This window comes from Mobula hypostoma, chromosome 6 (genome assembly GCF_963921235.1).
Source record: "Mobula hypostoma chromosome 6, sMobHyp1.1, whole genome shotgun sequence".
Taxonomy (NCBI): Eukaryota; Metazoa; Chordata; class Chondrichthyes; order Myliobatiformes; family Myliobatidae; genus Mobula; species Mobula hypostoma.
The window spans coordinates 32,606,255-32,630,857 of record NC_086102.1 but is presented as its reverse complement, the minus strand read 5'-3'; the positions used below and the strand labels follow the sequence as shown (position 1 = coordinate 32,630,857).

The following is a 24,603-nucleotide window of genomic DNA, read 5'->3' as shown; positions in this document are numbered from 1 at the left end:
ATGGAAGAAAATGGACATTGTGAAGGCAGAAGGTATTAGTTTACTTGGGAAACTGCTTACTAATTCAATTAGTTTGACACTACACATTGCACTGTTATACAGAATCATAGCATAGAAGTGGGGCCCAGACATTATTAATACCATCTTCCAGCACCTGGCCCAGGTGATTCAATGGTCAAGGTTTGTTCGATGAAAGATACTGACTGAGATGCACCCTGCAGGTGCATCCCCAAAGCAGTCAAAAAAAAAATCGGCAAAATTGTCAAATGGACCAATTTCTGATAGATAGCAATAATTGAACATTACTGCTGTAACCAGCTAAACACCTTTTTGTAGCTAGCATAAGACAGCACAAAGAAAGAAAAGCTTTAGTCCTGATTTGTACCTTCACTTAAAATTTAATTTGTGCAAAGGGAGTTGCCCAATGCCTACGGTATTAAAGAGTTAGAGGTTCTGCAACCTAGCCTCTCAGCTCCAACCACAAGCTAGGTGGACAGAAAAAACAGATCTAATTTGGTGCTTATGCCAAACAAAGAAATCTTTATAGAAGTTTAAAAAGTTAAAGTTATAATCTATTTAGAACTCACAATTACACCAATTTCTTCTGTAACAGGACAGCATACAAAGATAAGCTAAATCATACATAAAATCAACTGCAAATTCATGCCAAACAACTTCAAGCAGGACTTCTAGAATAAATTCAGCCATAGAAACTGAATTTTTAAAAAAATGGGTCATTCTATAACAAAGTTTTTTAAAATATATTTCCAGTCATTAGCGCAGCACAAGAGATTTAGTTGTGAAAAGTTTGATTTTGTTGGGAAACTACAATACTAATGAAGCGATCGTTACACTTAGACACAGACCACAGCAGGATTTAACAGAACATTAGCAAGACAGTCAACTCTTGATTTCTGACAAAATGTGAAATATCTTGGTTATTCAAATGCTTATAAATCGCAGATGACTTACCCTTTGTGAACATATGTTGTTGCATTGTCTGGTTCCAGTTCAATGCATTTATCGTACATTTCATCTGCCTTACTAAAATGTTGCTGGTCAGTTAAAGCCTAGAACAAATATTTTTTGTCAAATGTTGCATTTGCATCTAATAAGTGCCTATATACAAGACTGCACAGACTAATATTCAGAATGTTAGTGAACCAGGATTAGAATTTAACACATCTTTAGGATACTGCTAAAGGAAAACTTCTGGCCAATTAAAATTTCTTATAAATATTAGATAAATGGTCAGAAATGATGATTTTGGAGTATTGATTGATAAGGATACTGAAGAAATTTTCTATCTTTCAAATAGCATAATACGATCTCTTATTTACAGTTTAATTTCTTTCAAATTTTTTAGTCTAGAATACAACTGTTTGGATTTGAGGTGGAACATACAATATTCAGAGTGAGAGTACTCCACTAGCCTAATTCATAAACCAATGGTAACTAAAAATAAGTTAGTATTTGCAAATCAAAGTTCCCGGGGGAAAATATGGCCTCTACAAGTTTATTATTGAATTCAATGAGGTAGTCCCATCTAATTGTACTGGCACTTTAACAACTTATAGAGCATGGGAATCAAATAACACTATAATTATTTTTCAACAAAGCTATTTTTAACTGCTCTGAATTCAGACAGCAAGAGAAGGTGAGTACACCTTCAAGGTTGTGAAAGATCAATTTATGGCAGTAAAGTGTAAAAGACAAATGAAAAGTTGCAAATATTGGCAATCTTACATAAAAACAAAACTAGTAACATAAAGCAAGCTGATCAACAGATAGACAGTAGACAGAATGTTTTATCAGTCTAGATTGGGCTGCTATAGTATGTTAGGACAGAACACTAGGCTCTGAACAAATCGATCCTGAAATAATAATTTGTAAACTACAATAATAAGTTTAAGAGCAGAACAGTTCTTTTTAAATAATATCTTTTGATCCTTGGAGAATCAAAACTTAGTAACTTCAGATTGAAGTGAAAGACACATTTAAACAATATACAAATACTGTATCCAAATGAACAGTACTAACAAGGTCCTCAGATATTAAAATGTTCCATCCTTCATAACCACACACCAATGATCTAAACAGAACTACACAAACTTCCACTGAATGCTGGAAGCTTACCTGTGCATATAATGCATAACCTTCTGCGCACTTGGGAAAATTTTTAATGACATCTTCAAATCCCTTTACAGCCACTTGAATCTGCAAAGGATTATTTCCAGTGTAGGCCTGACGATACTGGAAAAGAAAGATGATAAATGTCATTTAGCCAGTATCTGTTGAAGATCGAACTGAGAACATTTTAGCTGGAAGTATGAACTGTAGACACAGAAATAGTACAGCACAAGACAAGCCCTTTGGCCCATGTCAACGTACCAAAATAATTTTATTGATATATGTAAAGATTGCTGGATTAGGGTCTAGATTGTTGTATTTTCTTATAGTTTTAGTTTTTTTTAATACTTGCTTGCATGTTTGTATGATCAGCTGTACATCTGTAACCTTTTAGTAACGTGGTATAATTGGCTCCATATTTCTGTATTTTTTTCTATATAAGACTGACATATCATGGCACTGTGACTCAGTACTTTTCCACTGGCTGCCTTATCAGAAGACCCTTCATCTTTGCTGAATAAAGAGAGAGCACAAGGACAAGTTCTTTGTTACTTTCATTTACTTGCTGACACTGCCAGACCTGTACTCTGATGAACACCTTATAAATTTGCCTATAATCATAAGATTGATGCCTCATTCTTGACTTCTGAAGAACCTTCAAGATAACAATATCTCCAGATCCAGGAAAATTAACCAAGTACCATTACTCAGTCGGTGAATCACTCAGTGAAGCCCATTAACAGTCTGAATTCTTTAAAAATTTCTGACTATAGGTAAAATGGTGTTCAATTCATCACACTCACAGGAGGCACAATGAATTCTATTCCTAGATAAATCTCCATTATTGACACTGTACTGTTACATAATTAGCTGGCAGAATCTTGCACACTAAGAATTAAAATTCTTACATTCAGTTTACATATGGATATTGATAACAGAAAGGTGGAGTAATCCAAGTACATGTGAGAGAGGGAAAACAGCCTTCTGTAATACCTGGCTAGAGAATGTAGGATAGGTGAAGGGCAAGGATGGCAGTGACAGGAATACAAGGACACAAACCAAGAAATATCTGATTCGCAGAGAAGACAAAGTGGGAGGATTATTATCCTGAAGATTATTTACATGCATCATAGCACATCAGAGGATAATGGGAAGGATCTGGGCAATGGGAATTCGGGCACTGGTAAAGGTAGCAGTCTTATGAGTGCTGAAAGATGTGGATGACAAAAAGCAGTGGTAAAATCCAGCTATGATGTATTACTTGGAGAGAACATATCCAACTGTTGCATTAATGAACTAAGCCCAAGGTGGCAACCAGGGAATGAGTTGGAACAGAGCATGCAAGATTCTGAGATAGAATAGCATTAGTTGGACATAAGGAAAATGTGGCTTATTTTGGCTTTTCTGTGGTAAGCACTTGAAAATGACGACAACAATGTATGGATGAATGAATGGATGTAATAGTGAGGCAGATTTGGGATTCATCAGTCCTCCTGTGAAAACGGACACTTTCAAGTAACATCACAGGGGCAAAAGTGTTGCAAAGGAAACTGAACCTGACTCCAAAGGCTTAGCCAGGTAAATACCTGTTAGTAAAGTATTACTGACGGGCCACTGCAGACTTCTGCTGTATTCATGGCTCTGGTCCAGACCTTTTTTCTCTGCATAGCTGTATCTTACTGATATTTTCATGTGCTGGCTATCTTGTATGTGCTATGTATGCTTTGTGTTGTTGACCGTTGGTATTGTGTTTTGCACCTTGGCCCTGGAGTAACATTGTCTCATTTGGCTGTATTCATGTAGGGTTGAATGACAATTAAACTTGAATGGAATTGAACTATTGATCCTTCCCAATGAATATTCAAGTAGGCAGCTGCAGTATGTGGCAAGACATTTACCAGTAATGGAATTTACTAAATAAAATTATAGATAGACTGCTTACCAAAGCAAAGCACTTCTGAGCTTGTGCTAGAGCAGAGTCTGGACGCAGCCTAATGCACTCATCAAAATCTGCAACAGCCTCTTCAACGTTGTCAAGTAAAATCTTCAACTGTAAGCAAAATTACCACAAATCAAAGTAATACAATCAGGCCAAAATTAGGAGATCATAGGCATTATCCCAACACTCATCACTCCAATAAGTATACCGAACATAGAACAGAAACACTAGGAACATGCATGATTGGTGACTGAGATAGAGTAGAGAAAAGGAGACAAATAGAGAGAACAAAGAAAAAATAAAAACAGCTTCTCCCATTAATTCTTTATGCAAAAATTGTCAGCAAGAAGGATTAACAGTAGTGTTGTCTGAAAGAGGTTTAGTCCAGTTTACCACAATTATTAGACATGGGGAATAAATGCAGCCCTGTCACTAACATTGAAAACAATTAAACACAAGGAATTTTACTTCAATAGTGCTGCATGATTAATCCATTTTCCCAATTAATCAGAAATTTGCTGGTTATTTAAAATTCCACTAAGAACTACAGATAACTGGCTTGCAGGGGTACAGACAAACCTAGCTCCTCACCTGTCCACGATGATGGTAAACATCAGCATTTTGAGGATCAATATCAGCAGCCATGTTGAAATCTTGTGTTGACAGCTTTGACTGTTGTTGCTGCATGTACATGCTTCCACGTTTGATCAGTGCGTTAGCACGCAGCTGAAGGATAAATACAGATGGCAGAATATTACTTAATAATTCCCTTCTTTGAGCTTACTTGTTACATGAGATGCTGACGGCATGCTTTGGTCACCCACATTTTACAATAAATAAGGTGCAATTCTGCAGCACTTTGCCTGTGGAAAAAAAATTAAACTTATTGTTTTAAGACTGCTAAGTGAATACCATTATATTAATAATTTTTCTTCAAATAATAATGCACCACTAGCTTTATTAGTCGTGTCAACTTGGTTTGGTGGCAACATTAACACCCAAATCAAATGATATGCTCAAGTCACATTTCCTCAATTACTGAAGTCAGGTAGTGCATTACTGAGGTAGTGCTCTTTTTCAGAGTATATACCCAAGGCATTTGATATAACGCTCTTTGATAAGCAAGCTCTTCCTATGTTCGAGCTTCTATTCACCCAGCAATCATATTCACGAGAACAAATCAACTGACTAGTTATGTTGATGGTACAAATCTTACTTCAGTGAAGTAAATTAATTGTTCTTATAATTACACATTAATACCTACAATTTGATATATGAAAAGATCTGTTTTCATGTCTTATACATTGTGTTAGTTTTAAATTGGTTATTCTTTATGGTTATTCACAGATGCTGCAGTAGTTAAAATAACTAAGAACTTCTAGATATGATGTTGATTACAGTAACACAGGAGACTGTTATACATTGTATTCAGGCATTCTTAATGACCAATAATTGAAGAACTTATTTTAAAAGTAAAAGTTGACCAGTTAATTTTTCCTTACAAAAAGGACAACATTCTTATTTCAACATTGGTAAAATGAAAGGAAAGTTAGATGAAGAACCTACTTTCACATTTGCATCTTCCATACTAATAACCATATCAAGGTCAGGTTGAGCAGCTGCTGCATTGCCTATTAGCAGGTAGAAGGTAGCCCGAAGCAACAAGGCTTCTGCCACATATTTTCCCTTTGTCTCTATCTCTTTAGTGCATTCACTAATAATTTTGTCATAGTTCTCTTCCTCCATGTACTGTTTTGCCTTCAGGTAGCCAGACCTGAAAAATACAAAATGTATCATGACTGAATAGCATTATTAACGAGTATTTGCAGTCTATTCTATTTATGAGTCTCATGAGCCAATGGACCTGCTAAAATTTTACAGGAGCCACAGCAAATCCTTACAACTAATCACTCTTCCTTCTTCAATCAATATTGGTGACTTCAGGATGATTCAAATAATTAAAAACTAATCAAAAGCTAGGTCGATCCTATTACCATCAAAAAAAACCTTCAATTAGCATCAGTAAATCGCCAGTGACAAGAATCTTGGCTGATTTCAATTCTTTCTAGCCATAAGATTATTGTTGTTCCTTTACGTGCCTTGTGGTGCATCAGGCGGCGTTGTTTTGCCTTCTCCTTAGTACTTGTCTGTTTTTTTTTTACAAGGCCGAATTGCTAGCTCAACACTCAGCCTGGCACAGATGGAAAGCGTGCAAGGGGCCGGCTGGCTTTCAACCCAGGACCACTCACCCTGAAGTCTGGGGCTGATGCCACTACACCACTGACCACAGCCATGAGAACAACAAATTTCTGCTGGCCCAAGAGTAACAAATTCACTCAATACATATCATGGATTAATAAACGGGACCTTTCTGACCTGAAATGAACCATATTGTGAAACCTTCTATTAATGCTTGAAAGACATTGATCACCTTCCTGTTCTCCTGACATCAGCAGCTTCACCCTCTTTATCCTTGTCTTCATCAGGCTTTTCACCTTTAAGCAAAGGCTGTGAGATGATATCATCAGTAAATGAATTAAAGTACGATTTGATGAACTGTGGGGAGGGCATCAGGGGCTCTCTATTCTAAAATAAGGAACAAGAAAAAAAGAAAGTGAGAAGATTCCCAAAATGGTAAAATACTTCATAAGACTCTAAACCTGTACAAAATACAGGATATTTTCATTTCAGCATTTACTAAAGAATTCTTATTTGTTGCTGCACTAATGATACAAATATTTTACATCCAGCTTGTATTTGGTTGCTTTCAGAGTTATGCATGTAGCACTAGTTTCATCGGCAAGCCAATTCCTTAGCTGACTTTACCAAGTTCATCACTGAAAACAGTGACTCACATCACTATTTATGGTGCTCAATTACATACTGTTATTATCACTGATAAGCAAGTGTTCACTCACAAATGACAGAAGGTAGAATATAGGCAGAAAGAAGCCAATACCAACTGACCCAAACACTTACTATCCAAATACTGATACGTACACCAGGTCTGCAAGGATTTCAAAATGTATCACCCAAAGTCACATACTCTCAACCATCTCTTATGAAAACATCTCTCAGTTCTTGGATTGGAAAAAGCATTTGCTGCATCATTTGGCAGTAAAGGTAATCACCCCTGGAAACCAGCATCAACCATGATTTTCTATGAACTCTATGTCACAGCCACTCACACAATTTTGACCATGCTCAATACACCAATGATAATGGATTCACATGCTTGGATATACTGTATTCAGAACACAGAGCATCCATTCTGTTGCTTCAACTGCTCTGGACTCTCCATTGCTTTCCTGATACTAATCACTCCAATTTAAGTTTTATCTGACTGGAACTTCTGTCATCACTAAACTTAAGGAATCACCCCAGTTTCTCTCAACTTGCTTCCTGTCATTGCCATTATCAAGTCGTCCCCATTGTTCAATGCTGCTGTTCCTGATCTGTCACAACCTTCTGAACAAATTAAGGAAGAATTTTCAAATCTCTTACTATCTCTTCTTTCAGTTAGTCCTGACGAAGGGTCTCGGCCCAAAACGTCAACTGTACCTCTTCCTATAGATGCTGCCCGTCCTGCTGCGTTCACCAGCAATTTTCATGTGTGTTGCTTGAAATTCCAGCATCTGCAGATTCCCACGTGTTTAAGGAAGAATTTATTGGTTTTGGAGGCACAGCTTAGATTAATGACATTGATTCCAAGAATGAAGGACTGTTTAATGAGAAAAGATAAGCTGAGAGAGTTTCTGCTCTCCAGAGTCTAGGAAAATAACAGATCAATTTCAGCAAAGGCTCTTGTTTTGCTGAACGTTGTGAAGCTATTTCCCTTGGTGGGGAATCTTGACTTGAGGAACGGGGTCAGGATAAAGGATCAGACTTTCAATACAGGATAAGAAGGGATTTCTTCTTAGAGGAATCTGAATCTTTGGAATGCTTCACCCCGAGGAACCTGGAAGTTGTTATTGTACATTCAAGGCTGAAACTATTACTATAGTTGAAATTTTTGGTTAAAGGAGAAAATCAAGATTAACAAACAATCAAGTTGTGAAGTGGAGGCCAAATATCAGATTGGGCATGACGTCCTTAATAGAGAACAGGCACAGGCAGCCACAAGATTGATTCCTGCTCCTATTTCATATAATTATTATTCCATCTTCAAAATGATCTTTTAGTTAATATTGCACCTTACTAACTGGGATCCCACCTTAGGAAATTGCTGGGACTTAAAATCAGCCATTCTATGAAGCCTATGGATGATATTTCCACCTTCCTTAAGTTTACAATCCTCACACACGCTGCTTTCCTCAATAATGTGTCCTTAGCAGCACGCCTCTCATAGCACCGCTGCCTTCTGATTTCACAATTAGATACTGCCTTCTGAATACCACACTATTTAGTTTCCCCTTTCTTGTCCGCAGTTATGCAATGTGCCATAGTGCTTCACCGCTTTGCACATTTCTTTACCCTCCCTAAACCCCATCAGTACACCTGTATCATCACTTTCCATCATGCTTCCAAAGTTCTTCTGTTTGAGCTTTTACGGAGGTTCCCTTGCCATTCAACTGTCTGATAGCCAAGTCATCCAAAAGTTTGGGAGTTGCTGGCCTCTGAACAAATATAAGTAGACTGGAATGGGGTTTATTTGAAACAAAACTGTACACTTGTATTCTCATTCTGGCAGATGAAAACACTGATTGTATTGTCCTGCTTGAGAAAAGAATTTCACACTGACATTTCTAACAAGCATCTATAGTACTTTAGCCACTAACCTTATACTTTTCTCTAGCTTTCTCCTTTCCAAGTAGCTTAAGGACTTTATCAGCAAGCAGCATACTTTGTTGGTTTTGGAATCCTTCCAAGATGCAAACTGCAGTAACATCTGAAAAAATGTAAAGACACTAAATATATTTCCGACAAGAACACTTTGAAATATCTTCAGCAATGGTTAAAGTCTCAATTAAAAAAAAATTCATGGCATACAGTACTGTGCAAAGATATATCTACCTGTGGTACCTAAGACTTTTGCACAGTACTGTATTTGTCAATGTGGAGTGGAAAGTGAGTTTATAAATCAGGTGGGAGCAAAAGATGTTGGGAATGGTGTGGATGAAGTGCTGTGGGACAGGCGGCAGAGGAGTGCCAGAGGCGCTGTTCAGATACACCCAGCCCTGAGACCCAGGCATGGTCATTTGATTCCAAACAACTGGCTCCCTGATCATTACAAAATGTCTCTCTGGTGCTTCCTGCTCCCTTCCCCTTTTCCCAACCGTGATTTCCCTGTCCTCGCTCACTTTCCACTCTCAGTCCACAATAGAGACCCACATCAGAATCAGGTTTATCATCACTCACGTCATGAAATTTGTATTTTTTGTGGCAGTAGTACAGTACAACACAAAATATTTCTACAGTACAATAAAAGTCTTAAAACATCTTAGCTATATACATGTGTCTAAGACTTTTACAATCAGCTTGTTTAAAAATTGAACGAGAGAGCAAGAGAGCGAAACAAATATGCGGTGATCTAGAACACAACAAATCAAACAATGCTACTATTAAACTAGCTTTGGTCATCTTTTCTATAAAATAATTCCAAATTTTGTATCATTAATTTGAATCTAAATAGGAAGTTATAGCATAAAAATATCAACAAACTGGTGAATTAATGATAGTCTGAATGAAGAAAGTCATCCAGGAGTTGAAAGATGGTGCCATCCCACATTGGTTGGGGGGGGGGGGCGGTGGTGGGAATGTCTTAGATGCAATCAACACACAAAATGCTGGAGGTGCTCAGCAGGCCAGGCAGCATCTATGGAATAGAGTAGTCAATGTTGCAGGCCGAGACCTTTCTTTAGATGTAATAATCAGATTGTTACTATGCTTCTTATTTTTAAGGGGATAATGTGGGTTCCCATTCATTCTTCACTTCAACAAGCAGGAAGATATTAATGGGTGAAAACTTCATCTTTTGCAAAATGTTAGCGTTTTCAGCATTCCACTTTTTTGGTGCCAAACTGATGAATAATATATTATTCTGAACATGCCCTAGAAGCAAAAGTAGATCAACAAATCTAGATTTTTTTTTACTATGATTTTAAGTTGCATTTCTTTCCTCCCATGAAATGCATACAGAATTTCAAGTCTTTCAGCTACAGTATGAAAATTGGAATTTAAATGTATTTGTTCCCTTGTCCTAGAAACAATTAAGGAAAGGTCAGAGAATGATTTGTTTCTATTGACAGGAGGAGAGGCAAGGGTGCGTTATTGGTGCCTTAAAACCAGTCACTTTGAGCAGATGGGGCTCGCCAGCCATGGTTGGCAGCTCATTTAGCTCATTTAGAAGAAAAACTCTGATCTCAAACCTCCACAGGCTTGTAGCTATATCCACTCACGGAGAAAGCTTTGGGAGTAAACCTCGAGGAAAAATCTGGAGCTGGAGTCCCTAAGGTAATGCTACGTTGAGTTCAATGCTGACTGTCAACTCCTTCGGCGCCACTAGTGCCAAATTGTATTTGCCTCTGCCATTCATATAGATCCATCAGCTGCATGGACTGGGAAGAGCCTGCTGCATGGGCAACAGCTTGCTTGCCATATTGTACTTCCATGGCTTGCATATCATGTAGATAGGATGCAATATTTATGTTCGACCCCGATCAATGGAGGGTCTCATGCACACTTGAAATATTACTGGAATATATCTAAATTTCAGCTAAAGTTCCCATTTCTAAATGCTACTTAGACCTGAAACTGAAAACTGCACGATGGCAAACAGGGAATAGGTGTAACTCTGCTAAAGGTTTGATTTAACTGATTTTCGTTACCTAGCTTTCTTTTAGAAAAATTATAAATGATGATTATCTGAAGACTATATCCCAGAAAAATGCCTATAGAACAGATGTAGAGAAAATTGATGATGTAGGAACAAAATCAGCTTGAGGCAAAGACTAAATACAAACCTTCCAGACACTCCTTCTTATTATCTAGTTTCTCAAAAGCCTTTGCACGGCGGTATAGTGCCTTTATGTATTTGGGGTTCAGTTCTACAGCCTTGGAGCAGTCCTCAGCAACTTCCTTCCATTTTAGCTGCAATACAAACGTGTTGCATTGTTAAAAAAAAATCGTTGATTTTGTTCCAGGATCAATGACCAGACTGTAGAGTGATGACACTTAAACTAATGCTGTTAGTGCATATAATTATATACAGGCTCTCCATACGTTATAAAGAATGCTATGGAAAATCTATTGTCCATAGAAGGTAAGTAAACTCTTTTACCCCACCCAATCAGGGAACCCAATATACAGCATTCTATTATTGCAGATTTGCTGTGGAAACGGTAGTGTAATGCAAGTGATGCAGCTTTGCAACCAACAACTGCCCCAGGCATTCTAGAATGCCATTTTTTTGCTATAAGAGAAATTTGAACAATCTCTGAATACACTATTGTTTTTGATAGGTAATATTATATTTCATGACATAATTCAGAATTAAGTTTTATAGGCAGGAACAAGGTATAAAAGAGAAAAAAATGACATCTTATTTAATTCAATATGTAACAATGCAGTGATCAGTTTTGTCTATGGGTGTGATCTTCAAACAGATTTTACCTCAATTTACCAAAAGAATTAATTGAAGATTATGGCAAATTCCATCTTCTCTGCTGTCACAGAAAAGTGGTGAACAAGGAGCAAGCAGTGGATGATATTTTCAGAATCTCACTGTTAATCATTGTTATTGGTGGGGTGAGTAGAAGATGGACTGGTTGATGGAGCATCTTTGTCTTGTACATGTTGAGTGAAAGACCCACCCTCTCATAAGCTTCATAAACAAGTTGAAGATGGCTTGTCCTTTAATTGTGGGCATAATCTCTATACTGCTGCTCAACTATTGAGGTTCACATGTCCTCTGTTCTGGAGTGTAGTCACTAAATTGAACAGTTTTCCATTAGCTCCAACTCTTCAGGCATTTTGTTGATGGAGAGGTGCAGTATTATGGGGAGACTGAATGAAGTTTTATGGCAATTCTGCAGCCTTGTTTGGTACTTGTCTTCAGACTGATTAGTTAGGATCACTCCTGTAGAGACCCATTAGTTAGGATCTTGATTTGCTTACATCATGAAACAAATACAATATGGGAATACATTTCTATGGGTCACTAAATTTCAGCAGAGTACTATACTCCACCTCCCCTCTCGGACAGTGTGGTGAAACACTTTCAGTGAGGCGAACGTAAACAAAGTCAGTTGGCTGCTGCTGCTCTCTGGTTGCTCTTAGAGCTGTCACAGCGATGATCTCATCCAAGGTGCCTTCAGATGGGCAGAGTCCACACTGCAAATCAGGGGCTTTACAACTACAGGGACATGGTTGCAACTGATTTATTCACAACCAACTGTTGATGCACAGCTGACAAGGATTGCAGCCGAGTGTTAAACACTGATTAACACACTATTAATTTCCATTAACATCGATGGCAGGATTGTGCATCACTACCATAAAGAATTCTCTGCAACAACTGTTTCATCCATTACCATGGAAGACTAACGAGTCTACCACTGAGATTAAGGAGCTACTTGCAGAACTTGTTCTATTTTCAAATCAACACCAATTCATCTGAAGTTTCCGATACCATTCTTTTAAAATTAAGTCCAGAGATGTGTTTTGCAGGCTGAGCCAGTGTTTAATTATTCATCACCAATTGTCCTGGGAAAGATGCCTGTGAGCTTCCTTCTCATACGACTGCAGTCATTGAGGCGTGGGTATACCCACAAAGCTTTCAGGGAGAGTGCTCCAGGGTTTTGACCCAACAATAGAGGCTTGCCATTACATTTTCATTGTTAGAAATCATCATTGCCTGTCACTTGTGAGGCACGACTGTTACCTTCCCCTTATCAACCTAATTCTGGATATCATTCAGGTCTTGGTTGCATTTGAACATAGAGAGTCATAAATGGTGCTGAATATTGTGCAATCATTGGCTAAATCCCTACTTTTGACCTTGAGGTTTAAAGTAGGTCACTGATGATTGGACCTTTCTTCAACTGAATAACCCAATTTACATAGAATATACTCCACACTAAAATGGCTTTCAAACCAATTAGACCACACCAGAATTTATGCCCAACTCAAGTCTTGTCCTTTCTTTTTATGGCTTTGCCATCCTGTGGCATAAATTTTTAGCAAATATTAATTTATTCAGGTCACTTTGTCCTTTTACCTTGCACCTTAATTTGAACTTTTGAGGTAGTAAGAGATCTCACTTTTCTCCCAACCAAAATGTATTACTATGTATTTATGAATGACTTGCCCCCCCCTATGAATTTAACTTCAAGGTCATCCACACTTCTGACAATCCAATCCAATGTGGTATCATCTATGAATTTATAAATTATATATAACTTAACCAAAATTAGGTTATTCGGTCTTTCGAGTCTGCTCTGCCATTTCATTTATTTTCCTCTCTCAACCATATTCTCCATCCCAAATCAAGAACTTTAAAAATACCCAATGACTTAGCCCCCTCAGCTGTCTGTGGCAATGAATTCCAAATTTACCACTCTCCTTATCTCTGTTCTACAGCAGCGGTACCCAACCACTGGGCCGCAAAGCATGTGCTACCGGGCTCTGAGGAAACGATACGAGTCAGCTGAACCTTTCCTCATTCCCTGTCACGCACTGTTGAACTTGAACATAGGGTTGCCAACTGTCCTGTGTTTGCCGGGACAACCCGTATATTGGGCTAAATTGGTTTGTCCCATACGGGACTGCCCTTGTCCCATATTTCCCCTGCTAAGGTAGAGCGTTCCTATGAAACCTTTCGTGCCGAAATGACGTAAAGCACAGAAGCAATTACCATTAATTTAAATGGGAAAAATTTTTGAGCATTCCCAGACCCAAAAAGTAACCTAACAAATCATACCAAGTAACACATAAAACCGAAAATAAGTAACACTAACATATAGTAAAAGCAGGAATGATATGATAAATACACAGCCTATATAAGGTAGAAATAATGTATGTGCAACATAGTCGGGAAGATGAAGGTAAAATTGATTTGTGGGGAAAAATCGGCAAGTACGCGCATGTGCACACAAGTGCCCGTGCAAGGCCTCATGGTAGTCTTTCCTGGGGTAAAGTGTCCCGGGATTTGACTGCTACTTTTGTCCTTTATTTGGGAGTGAGAAAGTTGGCAACCCTAACTGTAAGAGACATGTTGAGGTGAGTTCAACCCTACTTGAACAACCCCCCACCCCTCTGGTCCGCAATAATATTGTCAATATTAAACCAGTCCGCGGTGCAAAGAAGGTTGGGGACCCCTGTTCTACAGGGACACCCTTGTATTCTGAGTCTGTGCTCTCTGGTCCTTGGCTCTCAGAATCAGATTTATTATCACCAGCATGTGTCGTGAAATTTGTTAACAAAGTAACAGCAGTTCAATGCTACACATAACATAGGAGGAGGAATAAAAAATAATAAAAATAATTCTCCTACTATTGGAAAAATCCTCTCTATATCTACTCTATCTAGGCCTTTCAATATTTGGTGGAGTATTAAACAAAGCAGTCTCCAAAATTCCAGGCTTACAAAAATGTGCAGGCCAAAGCCCAAGTTAAGAAATACATGTGGAAATGGTATTTTGATTTTGAAGACTGTATTGACAAGAGTTTTGGGAGTTAGAAGTTGAAGACCACCAATTTAGGAAATACTTTTTTTCACCAACTATATAATGAATAAATTTTGGTATTCCAACTTGTAGAATTGACAGTTTCAGGACAATATATTTTCTGGCTTCATATTTTAAAAAATTGCTCTCTGCTTTCATAACTCATACATAATTATTTTGGATAGGTGTCTTCACTCTCCTGGCAATTTACTCTCTAACTTAACATTGCCAACATCAGCCTTATAGCTAATACTAGACAATGGGGTGACCCGTTGGGGCACCCTTTGAGAGAAGGGTAGTGCAGTCTGATGTGACCAGAATGAAAATTAAATTTTCCTGAATGCTATTGGTATCACTTTGCTTTGGAAACTGAAGTAAAAAACCTCAGTTTATTAAGGAAGAACGACACGTAGCAAAGCAAATATAGCTCCTCCTCGTTTAACGAAGGACACTTTTAATGGCATCATTTCTGGTTTATCTGCCACCCTTGTGCCTCTCGTTGTTATTCTGGAGATGTGCAGTCCTTTCATCCTCTGTCTCTTCATCTCTTCTGCTGTTTGTTGTTTGTCTCTGATCCTGGAGACGTGCATGCCTCTCCTCCGTCTCTTCTTCTCTCATCATTTTTTTGTCCTGACTCTTTGATCCTGGAGTCGTGCGGCCCTGGCCTCATCTGATTCTTGTTCTTTCCCTCTCGTCACTTCCCAAAGACGCCTGGCGTCATCTCTTGACCTTAATGTCCCCCTTCCCTTTCCACGCGGCATAATTAGGCTGACCATTTTTTTGTTACCCTAATGCTGGATAGAAGATATGAAGCAGTAACACCAAAGGATGCTGATTATTCTTGATGATGTGGTTGGCGCTCTCTGAAATGGACGTGATATAGTCACCGCTGTCCTTTGACTGCAGCAAAGGGTTTTATGGGTGTCTTGAAGTACATCATTACAATAAGATTTAAATATCTCTTATTGATGGGTGGCAGTTAGATCTGTCTCAATCCTGCACATGCTGATAGTGATTAGCAGAATGTGAGCCTCGAAACAGAGCAGCCCTGTCCTTTTGCTCCGGTAGGTGTCGCCGCTGAGGCTGGCCGTGCACATGTGTCGGGCTGTCGTGTCCCAATTTCCATGATGGCCGATCGGCTCTTGGGTGAAAATGAGCCTGTTGATTTTGGCGAATGAGCCATTTTATACGAATATATAACCCTGAACTTCGCCTGCATTCTGTAAGCGCATTTTAATTCGACTTCGCCAAAAAAAGTGCCGCTGTAATGCACCGTTTGCGCTAATTGGAGGTCACAAACAGAGCATGAGAGTTTTAGTAGTATATAGATTTAGGTAAGCTCAATTTTAATTGAAGTATTACATACCTGCTGTTCAAATGCTGCAGCCCGATTTTGGTAAAAAGTTGAAAGGTCTTGCTTCTGGTCCAAAGGACACATGCTTATTGCCTCAGTGTAACACTGAATAGCTTGTTCAAATTTTCCAGCTTTAAAATACTTGTTTCCCTTATTCTTTGCAGATTGAGCTTGATCCAGCATACTCTAAGGAAGTAAAATTCAACTTAGCAAAGTGGCACAAAAGCTTTGCCAGAGAAAATTAATGTGGCACAACAACAGTACTTTTCAAGGGCAATTAGGGATGGGCAAAGCCCACATCTTTTCAATGAATATAAAAAAGCCATTTACCCCACCTAGCTATCATCTGTAGTCTATTTGAGCCTCCCCTATGTTTTGTAATCTAAAACATATCAGTCTATTTCCTTCTCCTTCATATAATTGCGCAGCCTTTCCTGGCTATTCACTTCATAACTGCTTACGGCAGCGAATTCCACACTGTTAGTATTCTATAGGAAAACGTTTCAGCCCAGCTCCCTCCTCATTGAATTTATTGGTTACTATCACATTGCTCATCCTGTGTTGTGCACTGCCAAAGTGAAACGATTTCCTTTACACCTGCTATCAAAAACTTACATAATTTTGAAATGACACACATCTTAAGGTAGCATCTATGGAGAGGAATCTTCTGAAGAGAGTCCTAATGAAGTGCTTTGGCCCAAAATGTCAGCTCTCCATCGATGGTGCCAGACCTGCAGAGTTCCTCCAGCATTTTGTGTGAGTTACCCCGGATTTCCAGATTCTGCAGAATTTCTTGTGTATATCATTTGGAAGTCATCAGAAGCAACACACAAGATTCTGGAGGAATCCCTCTAGCATTGTTGTGTTGTTCCAGATTTCCAGTATCTCCAATCTTTCTTGTATCTCTAATACATCAACATTTTCTTTACAATAGTTGGACTGGCCTGTCCATCAGGTATCATTCTGTGCGTATACCCACTCCAACAAGTCTACATTCTAAGTCACTAACCACTCCTACTTTTATCCTCACTCTGCTTTCTATCCTGAGGCACAATCCACTCCACACTTGCCTGTGACTGCAATCTCCAATCATAATCATTAGTCTGCCATCAGAAATAACTCTATATAGCTAATAATTCCCAGGACATTGTAATTTAAGGTATTACACTATCTGACAATCCTCAGGTTCTACGGCATTTTTCTAAATTAATTATTAAACACATTTAGTGAAACTTTTCGTATCTCCTTAAACATTAACATTTCAATTCACACTAACTCAAAGACTTTGGACACAGAAAACAAAAAGTACGAACATCATCCCTCCTCTTTTACCACTGGGAATGGATTCTTTATTTCTGAAAGCAATCATTTTCTGTTCCCTCGCCTTTCCCTTGAGCCAGGAGAAAATGTTAGCTTCTTAGCTCCATGTTTTGTTTCCCTGCAGCAATTAGTATAAATGGCCAGTTTCCAACTACTTCAGCAGGAAAGCTGAAATCAAAGAGGACATCAATGTGGGAAAAACTGAATGCACATCCATCACGTATAATCAATTTGCATCATGGCTCTTCAACGCAATGTCCATCTGATACAAATATTACAGTATTTGTTAGTAATGTAAGACCATAAGATACAAGAGTAGAATTAGGCCATTTAGCCCAACGAGTCTGCTCCGACATTTCATCAGGCCTGATCCAATTTTCCTCTCAGCCCCAATCTCCTGGTCCTCCCTGTATCCCTTCATGGCCTGACCAATCAAAAACCTATCCACCTCTGTCTTAAATATACACACAGACTTGGCTTCCATAGAAGCCTGTGGCAAAGAGCTCCACAGACTCACCACTCACTGGCTAAAGAAATTCCTCATCTGTTCTAAACAGAAGCCCCTCCATTCTGAGGCTGTGCCTTCTGATCTTACGAAACTTCGACCATAGGGAACATCCTTTCCACTTCCACTCTATCAAGGCCTTTCACCATTCCATAAGTTTCAATGGGGCCTCCCCTCATTCTTCTGAATTCTAGTGACTACAGGCCCAGAGCCATCAAACGCTCTTCATATGACAAGCCATTCAATCCTGGAATCATTTTAGTGAACCTCCGTTGAACCTTCTCCGGTTTCAGCACATCCTTTCTAAGATAAGGGGCCCAAAACTGCTCACAATACTCCAAGTGAGGCCTCACCAGTGTTTTATAAAACCTCAACATTACATCCTTGATTTTATATTCGAGTCCTCAATAGCCTAATTCTGCTCTCGAATGCTAACATTGCATTTACCTTCCTCACCATGACTTAACCTTTAAGGAATCCTGCACAAAGACTCCCAAATCTCTTTGTGCCTCAGTTTTTTGTATTTTCTCTCCATTTAGAAAATAGTCAACCCTTTCAATTCTTTTACCAAAGCGCAAGACCAGCACTATTCCAACTGCCATTTCATTGCTCATTCTTTTAATCCAAGTCCTTCTGTAGCCTCTCTACTTCCTCAAAATCACCTGCCCCTCCACCTAAAGCCTGCAAACTTTGCAACAAAGCCATCAATTCCATCATCCAAATCATTGACATAGAATGCAAAAAGAATTGGTCCCAACACCAGCCCCCATGGAACACATAACAAAGGACATTGGAAAATGGAAGAAATTTGTTAAATTATGTTATGAAAAAACAAGAATACTCCAGTTATTGAACTCTGGTGCTGAACTACCTTTGGCAGGAAAACAATATTGTAAAAACAGGATTCCGGCTAATAAGTCAAATATTCCATGAGAGGGATGAAAATGTAAAACACCTGAACAGCACACTGATGTCATCTCCTCGTATGGTAACAAAATGTCTGCAAATAGATTGCCACAATCTGAAAACAACACAACCCAACCATCTGAAAAATTGTACTTAGGCAATATCCTTAACTTTCAACAGTCTGATCATTTGTATAGCTGGTTTATTACACAAGGAAAAATTAAAGAAATTAGGCTTACATTCTGCAGAGTTTGAAAGAATGCAAGGTGATCTCATTTAAATGTATCAAAATCCCGAGGGGGAATCAACAGACTGGATGCAGAATTGTTGCTTCACCTGGCGGGAATGTTTCAAGCAAGGAGCCAGCGAATCATAAAGGAGGTCAGTTATTCAGGACAGCCAAGAAGGAATTTAATTCTGCCATGAACGGTCCCAAGCCTGGCTGCGAATAGAGGTGGACTGAGCATCTCGTTAAAAACCAGAGCTACAGAAATGCCGACAAAAGCTCCAAAGACCTCATCCTTGGGAGAGGAAGGATCTTCGAAGACGGGGGACAACTTTAAAGACTGGCCCAGGACACAGGACTCCGGTGAGCTGTAGTCAGCAGCCTACGCCTCAGAAAAGTTGATGGGCTTAAGTCAGAAAAAATTCCTTCACTCAAAGCATAGTTGTTTTTTTGGAATTTGGAGCCAAGAGGGCAGTGAAGGCTCAGATGATGCATTCAGTAGATTTTGAGACGACCTGGACATATGGGGGTTAATGAAAAAAAATGGTGCGCAGTCACAACCCTGGTGCATAAGTAGAGCAAGCACAAAGGGCTCAGTGGTTGTATTGCAGCTGTAATTTCTCATGCTATTACATCCCATCCCATAGTCATACCTTGTGGTGAATACAGAATCCACTGAAGCTTTTCAGCAGCAATAAAATCAATATTTGAAAAGTAAAAAGAGTATAGAGAAAGGGGAAAGTTTATTTCCTTACAAGGTAACAACAGGGTTGCGAAATGATGACCTCAAAAAAAAGATATTTGGAGCAACACACACAAAATGCTGGAGGAACTCAGCAGGCCCAGCAACAACTATGGAAAAACAGTACAGTCGACATTATGGAATGTGACCCCCTCAGCAGGACTGGAGAAAAAAAAGATGACGAGTAGGTTTAAAAGATGGGGGGAGTTCCCACCACCTGCTCAGGTTCCCCTGGTTTGCTGAGTACCTCCAGCATTTTGTGTGTGTTGCTTAGATTTCTAGCATCTGCAGATTTTCTCATTTGTGATTGGATATCTGAAACAAATTGTTTAAAATGAAAACTAGCTGTAAGATGCATAATTTCTACAATTTTCTAGCCTGTTACGTCCTCACAGTATAACTCACCCTCCTCCTTCATTCAGTTGCTCCTGCTCATCTTTATCCCCCAATAACTGACCCAAATAAAACAGATATTGCTGATCGGACTGAACAGGTCAGAAAGGATCCACGGAAAGTGAAGCCGAGTTAACGTTGCAAAGCGATGACCTTCCACCAGAATCCATCACTCTCCTCCCCCCTCCCACTCGATCTAATGAAATGTACTCAACTTGCAACAGTATCTCTGTTTGTCTTTGATGCTGGCAGACCTGACGGATAGTTCTAGCATTTTCTGCTTTAGGTCAGATTCCCCGCAACTGCAGTTTACGGCTGCCTCTTGTTTCTCTCGCTGCCCGCTTCTACCAGTCTGCTCGGGGTTCACCCTGCTCCCCTCTCCCCAGCGATTATTCTACTCCTCTCCCTCCCAGCGTACCTGGTTATCCGTCTGGTTCTCCTCACGATCACTCCCCTCCTTCGGCACGGGACTAGAGCTACCCTCCGGCGCCTTCCTCTCGCTCCGCTTCGACACGGACCTTTTCTTCCAAAGGTAGAGGGCACCGGCCCCCAACAAGACGGGGGTGCCGATGGCGAGCGCCAACTGCCACCGGGACAAGCCGGTGCTGGCCTGCGAGTCCACAGGCTTAGAAGCCGCCATCAGGTATGCTCGCTACCGAGAAGGAAAAGGGAGTCAAGGGGAAGGACACCGCTGGCAAACACTTCCGGGGCGCATCCTCCGCCAATCACAGCGAGATTTTGTGCTGCAGCGCCACCAATCGTGCGGATGACCAAGTAGCATAAGTAAACCCCAATATCCCTGCACGCTGTTATCCACATTCAGTTTGGTTAATAGGACTGGATGTTATAATCCCTTAAGTTTCTGCACTGCACAACTTGAGTGGAAGTAGTTCTTAAAGATGACCAGTGGTTGATGTTACTACCATTACGACACATCTTCAGTTGTGTACCTCAACATCACTGGGTGTTTTGGCCTCTTATCACAAGACACCCTCAGCTGCGGCAGGCCCACCACAGGCTGATCAGACCTGGGTGTGTGTCACATGGTTAGCCTCTAGATGGTCACTTGGTGGCCCAGACAGCATCCCTCCTTTTCAGCCACAGCCAGTGACTGCTCATTTCGGCAGCATTAGCAAGTGAATTTGTCCTGATGAAGGGTTCCGGCCCGAAACGTCGACTCATCGTTTCCACTGATGCTAGCCGACCTGCTGAGTTTATCCAGCATGCTGTGAGTGTTGCTTTGATCCCAGCATCTGCAGATTATTTTGTGTTGGCATTAGCAAGTGCTTTGATTGCCTTCCTATGGGCCTGCCCTCTGACTCCTACTTCCCTCAGCAGCCTTACGGTGGAACTGGCTACAAAGCCCCTGCACCCCATCTCAACTGGGCGCACTTTTACGTTCCAGCCTCGCTCCTCTGCTTCAACTGCAAGGTTGGCATATCGCAGCCTTTTCCGTTCATAAACTTCATCCACAGCATCCTCCCAGGGAACCGTCAGCTCAATGATAAAGTCGCGCCGACAGGAGTTGGACCAAAGGACCAGGTCAGGCCGCAGGTTGATCGTTGCAATTATTTCAGTTTTTTAAAAGTCTCCTCAAATTGTCCCATCCCTCTGCTGGCACAAGGCTTTGGTGAAACCATAGCCAGGGAATCGCGCGCAATTTTGGGCTCCTTGCTTAAACAAGGATACATTTGTTTAAAAAGATTTACTAGACTGGATGATGTGTATCATATGGAAGAAGCCATAGAGTTTAAAAGACGGAGTAGTGATCTCACTGAAATGTTCAAATTCTAAAAGCCTGCATGTAGGAAATACAAGGAGGTTGATTCCCAGTATTCAAAAGTGCAGTCTCAAATTTAGGGGTAGACTATTTATGACTGAAATGAAGAAATCCTTTCACTGAAAGGTTAATGGTCTTTGGAAATCTCTTCTCCTGTGGGCTATAGAGGTACAGCCATTGATTTTGTTCAGATTTGTTATCAATAGAATTCTGGAGTAGTTGGCGAATTCCAAGGAGATGAGGGCAGGGTAGGGAAATGTCTTTACTCAGAACAGTGGTTCCAAATCTGGGATCCACAGACCACCTTGGTTAACGGTAGGGACCTGAACCATGAAGAGGTTGGGAACCCCTAATCAAAGGCGTTTGACTGTGCCCAATACACCAGACTGTGGACAACAATGATTCAACTGGGCGTGGCACCACACCTAGTGACTCTTCTAGAAACACTGTATGCTACGCAATCCTCCAGCCTTCGGACCATATCTGGCGAGACCGAAGCATTCTGCAATGGGAAAGGAGTCCGCCAAGGCTGCATCCTTTCTCCACACCTTTCTAACATCTACACTGAGATGATCATGAGACTGGCAATTCCAGACAACACTGGCATTAAAATAGGAGGAAGAACCATCAGTAACTTGAGATACGCAGGTGACACAGCCCTGCTAGCCAGAACGGAAGAAGACCTACAAGCACTACTCAATAATGTTGCAAAAGTCTCTGCTGAATTTGGATTGCTGATAAATGGTAAAAAGACCAAAGTTATGGTGATAAGCAAAACTGCAATTCAAGCTGACATCTACATCGAAAACGACAAGATTGAACAAGTGTCCTCCTTTATATACCTTGGTGCAGAACTAAATGACACAAACAAATTCAGCAATGAAATAAGGTGAAGGCTAGCAATGGGACACACAAGCACTACCAAACTCTGGAACATCTGGAAAGATAGATCGGTGAGCACGGATACCAAGATACACCTCCTCAAGAGTCTCGTCTGGCCAGTAACCCTATATGGCTGTGAAACATGGACCCTAAAAGCAGCTGATGAAAAGAAGATGAATTTGAGTTGTGGACATACAGACAGATCCTCAGGGTATCATACATTGAAAGGAGGTCCAACAATTTCATCCTAGAAAGGATTGGCACAAAACCAATATTTCTGGAAACTGTTATCCGAAGGAAACTTCGCTATTTTGGACACATCTCAAGAACTAACGACACACTGGAACGCACTGTGCTTGAGGGCAGAGTAGAAGGAAGCCGCTCCCAAGGCAGACAGAGGACAACCTGGATCGACAACATCAAGAAGTGGACCAGCCTCACCGCCAGAGATGCAAGAGGTTTGATTGCCGACAGATCGCAGTGGAAGAAAGTGGTTGCTGAGGCTCTGGTAGAGTATGGCACATCATGATGATGATGATGATTTAGAAGATGATCTTGTTGGCCTTTCATTTCCTGTGGCCATGGTCACCTGCATGGGCCTCAGCCATGCTTGCTCTTTGATGGCTATGTAGAACACTCCATGTTCCATGTGTTATGTGTCCACAGTTTCGTTTTCCTGGGACTCCATAGTTTCGTTTACTGTGGGCATGACCCCAGTTTCATTTTACTTTGAGTCCACAGTTTTGTTTCTGTGAGCGTTGCCTTACGACGTATGCTGACTGTATAAAAGAAATGTGGACATTTTGCTGAGAAGGAGTTGAAGGAAAGAGAGAGAGAGTGAAGATCGTAGGCTTTCAGCTATCCGGGAACAGCCCACGATCGAGAAGGGTAAAGTCTAATGCTTACCCAAACCCAAATGATTGGGTTAATTAGCGGCACACTATGCATTGTGGAGAAGTGTCTGTCCTTCGTATGATTCATGCGTGTTGGATTTCGTGATAGTCACTTCGTAAAATCGCTTGTCGTGGACTTCAGAACAGTATCCCTTGGCTGGGATCTTTGGTATCTGTGGTATCCGTTTCTTCGTTCGCTAGCCGTGGAATCTTTGGAATTTGTCATGATCGCCTCATCGCTGCACTGTGAATCCACAAGTCCCTCCTCACCTATTTCGTGAATTACTGGGACTCTCTGAGCTGCCACCTTAAGACTGTGCTGAGTAAGATTTGTTAAGAACGGGTTCTAAGTTTGACTGTAAGGAAGCTATAGACACATAACACTGTTAACTTCTGTTTAAGAAAGTAGTTTATTTAATTTTCTATATTTGTGAGTAGATGTAAATAAGTATAGTGGTTTTAATATTAAAACCCGACTCAATTTGTCATCTCTTGCTGCTGGTACGTTACGAAATCGTGACAAAATTGGGGGCTCATCCGTGAAATGAACAAAATTGGAGTTTATTGATTGATTGATTATCGATCTCATTGGCTACTACGCTTTTGATTGACTTGTGTGGGGAAACCAGCAGCAATGGATATTGGGGCATTTCTGGCATCGCCAGACCCTAAGGCATTAGGGGATGCCAGCAAGGACGACTTGTTGGCCATTGCTAAGGAGCTGCGACTTACTGCGGTAAAACGGGATATGGAAAAGATACAGATTCAGAGGAGGATAGCTGAGCACTAAATTTCTTTGAGGAAGTTTGAAGAGGGGGTGTTAGAAAGCTTTCCTGAAAGCAAACCCAGTGATCTTGAGCTTCAGTACAA

The 24,603-nt window shown here is 40.3% G+C and overlaps 1 protein-coding gene across 1 annotated transcript in view; it reads right to left on the bottom strand.

Annotated features, from left to right (window-relative positions):
* tomm70a (translocase of outer mitochondrial membrane 70 homolog A (S. cerevisiae)) overlaps nt 1-20,864 on the bottom strand; it is a 31,374-nt gene extending 10,510 nt beyond the window's left edge. Inside the window, exons 1-10 of the mRNA XM_063049832.1 lie at nt 20,597-20,864; nt 16,099-16,272; nt 11,032-11,158; nt 8,848-8,957; nt 6,501-6,655; nt 5,636-5,843; nt 4,661-4,795; nt 4,073-4,180; nt 2,137-2,253; nt 973-1,070 (exon numbers count right to left, since the gene is read on the bottom strand). Coding sequence (XP_062905902.1) covers nt 973-1,070; nt 2,137-2,253; nt 4,073-4,180; nt 4,661-4,795; nt 5,636-5,843; nt 6,501-6,655; nt 8,848-8,957; nt 11,032-11,158; nt 16,099-16,272; nt 20,597-20,818 — 1,454 coding nt within the window. The 5' untranslated portion in view covers nt 20,819-20,864. The remainder of the gene's footprint in view (nt 1-972; nt 1,071-2,136; nt 2,254-4,072; nt 4,181-4,660; nt 4,796-5,635; nt 5,844-6,500; nt 6,656-8,847; nt 8,958-11,031; nt 11,159-16,098; nt 16,273-20,596) is intronic.
* Between the last annotated feature and the right edge of the window lie 3,739 nt (nt 20,865-24,603).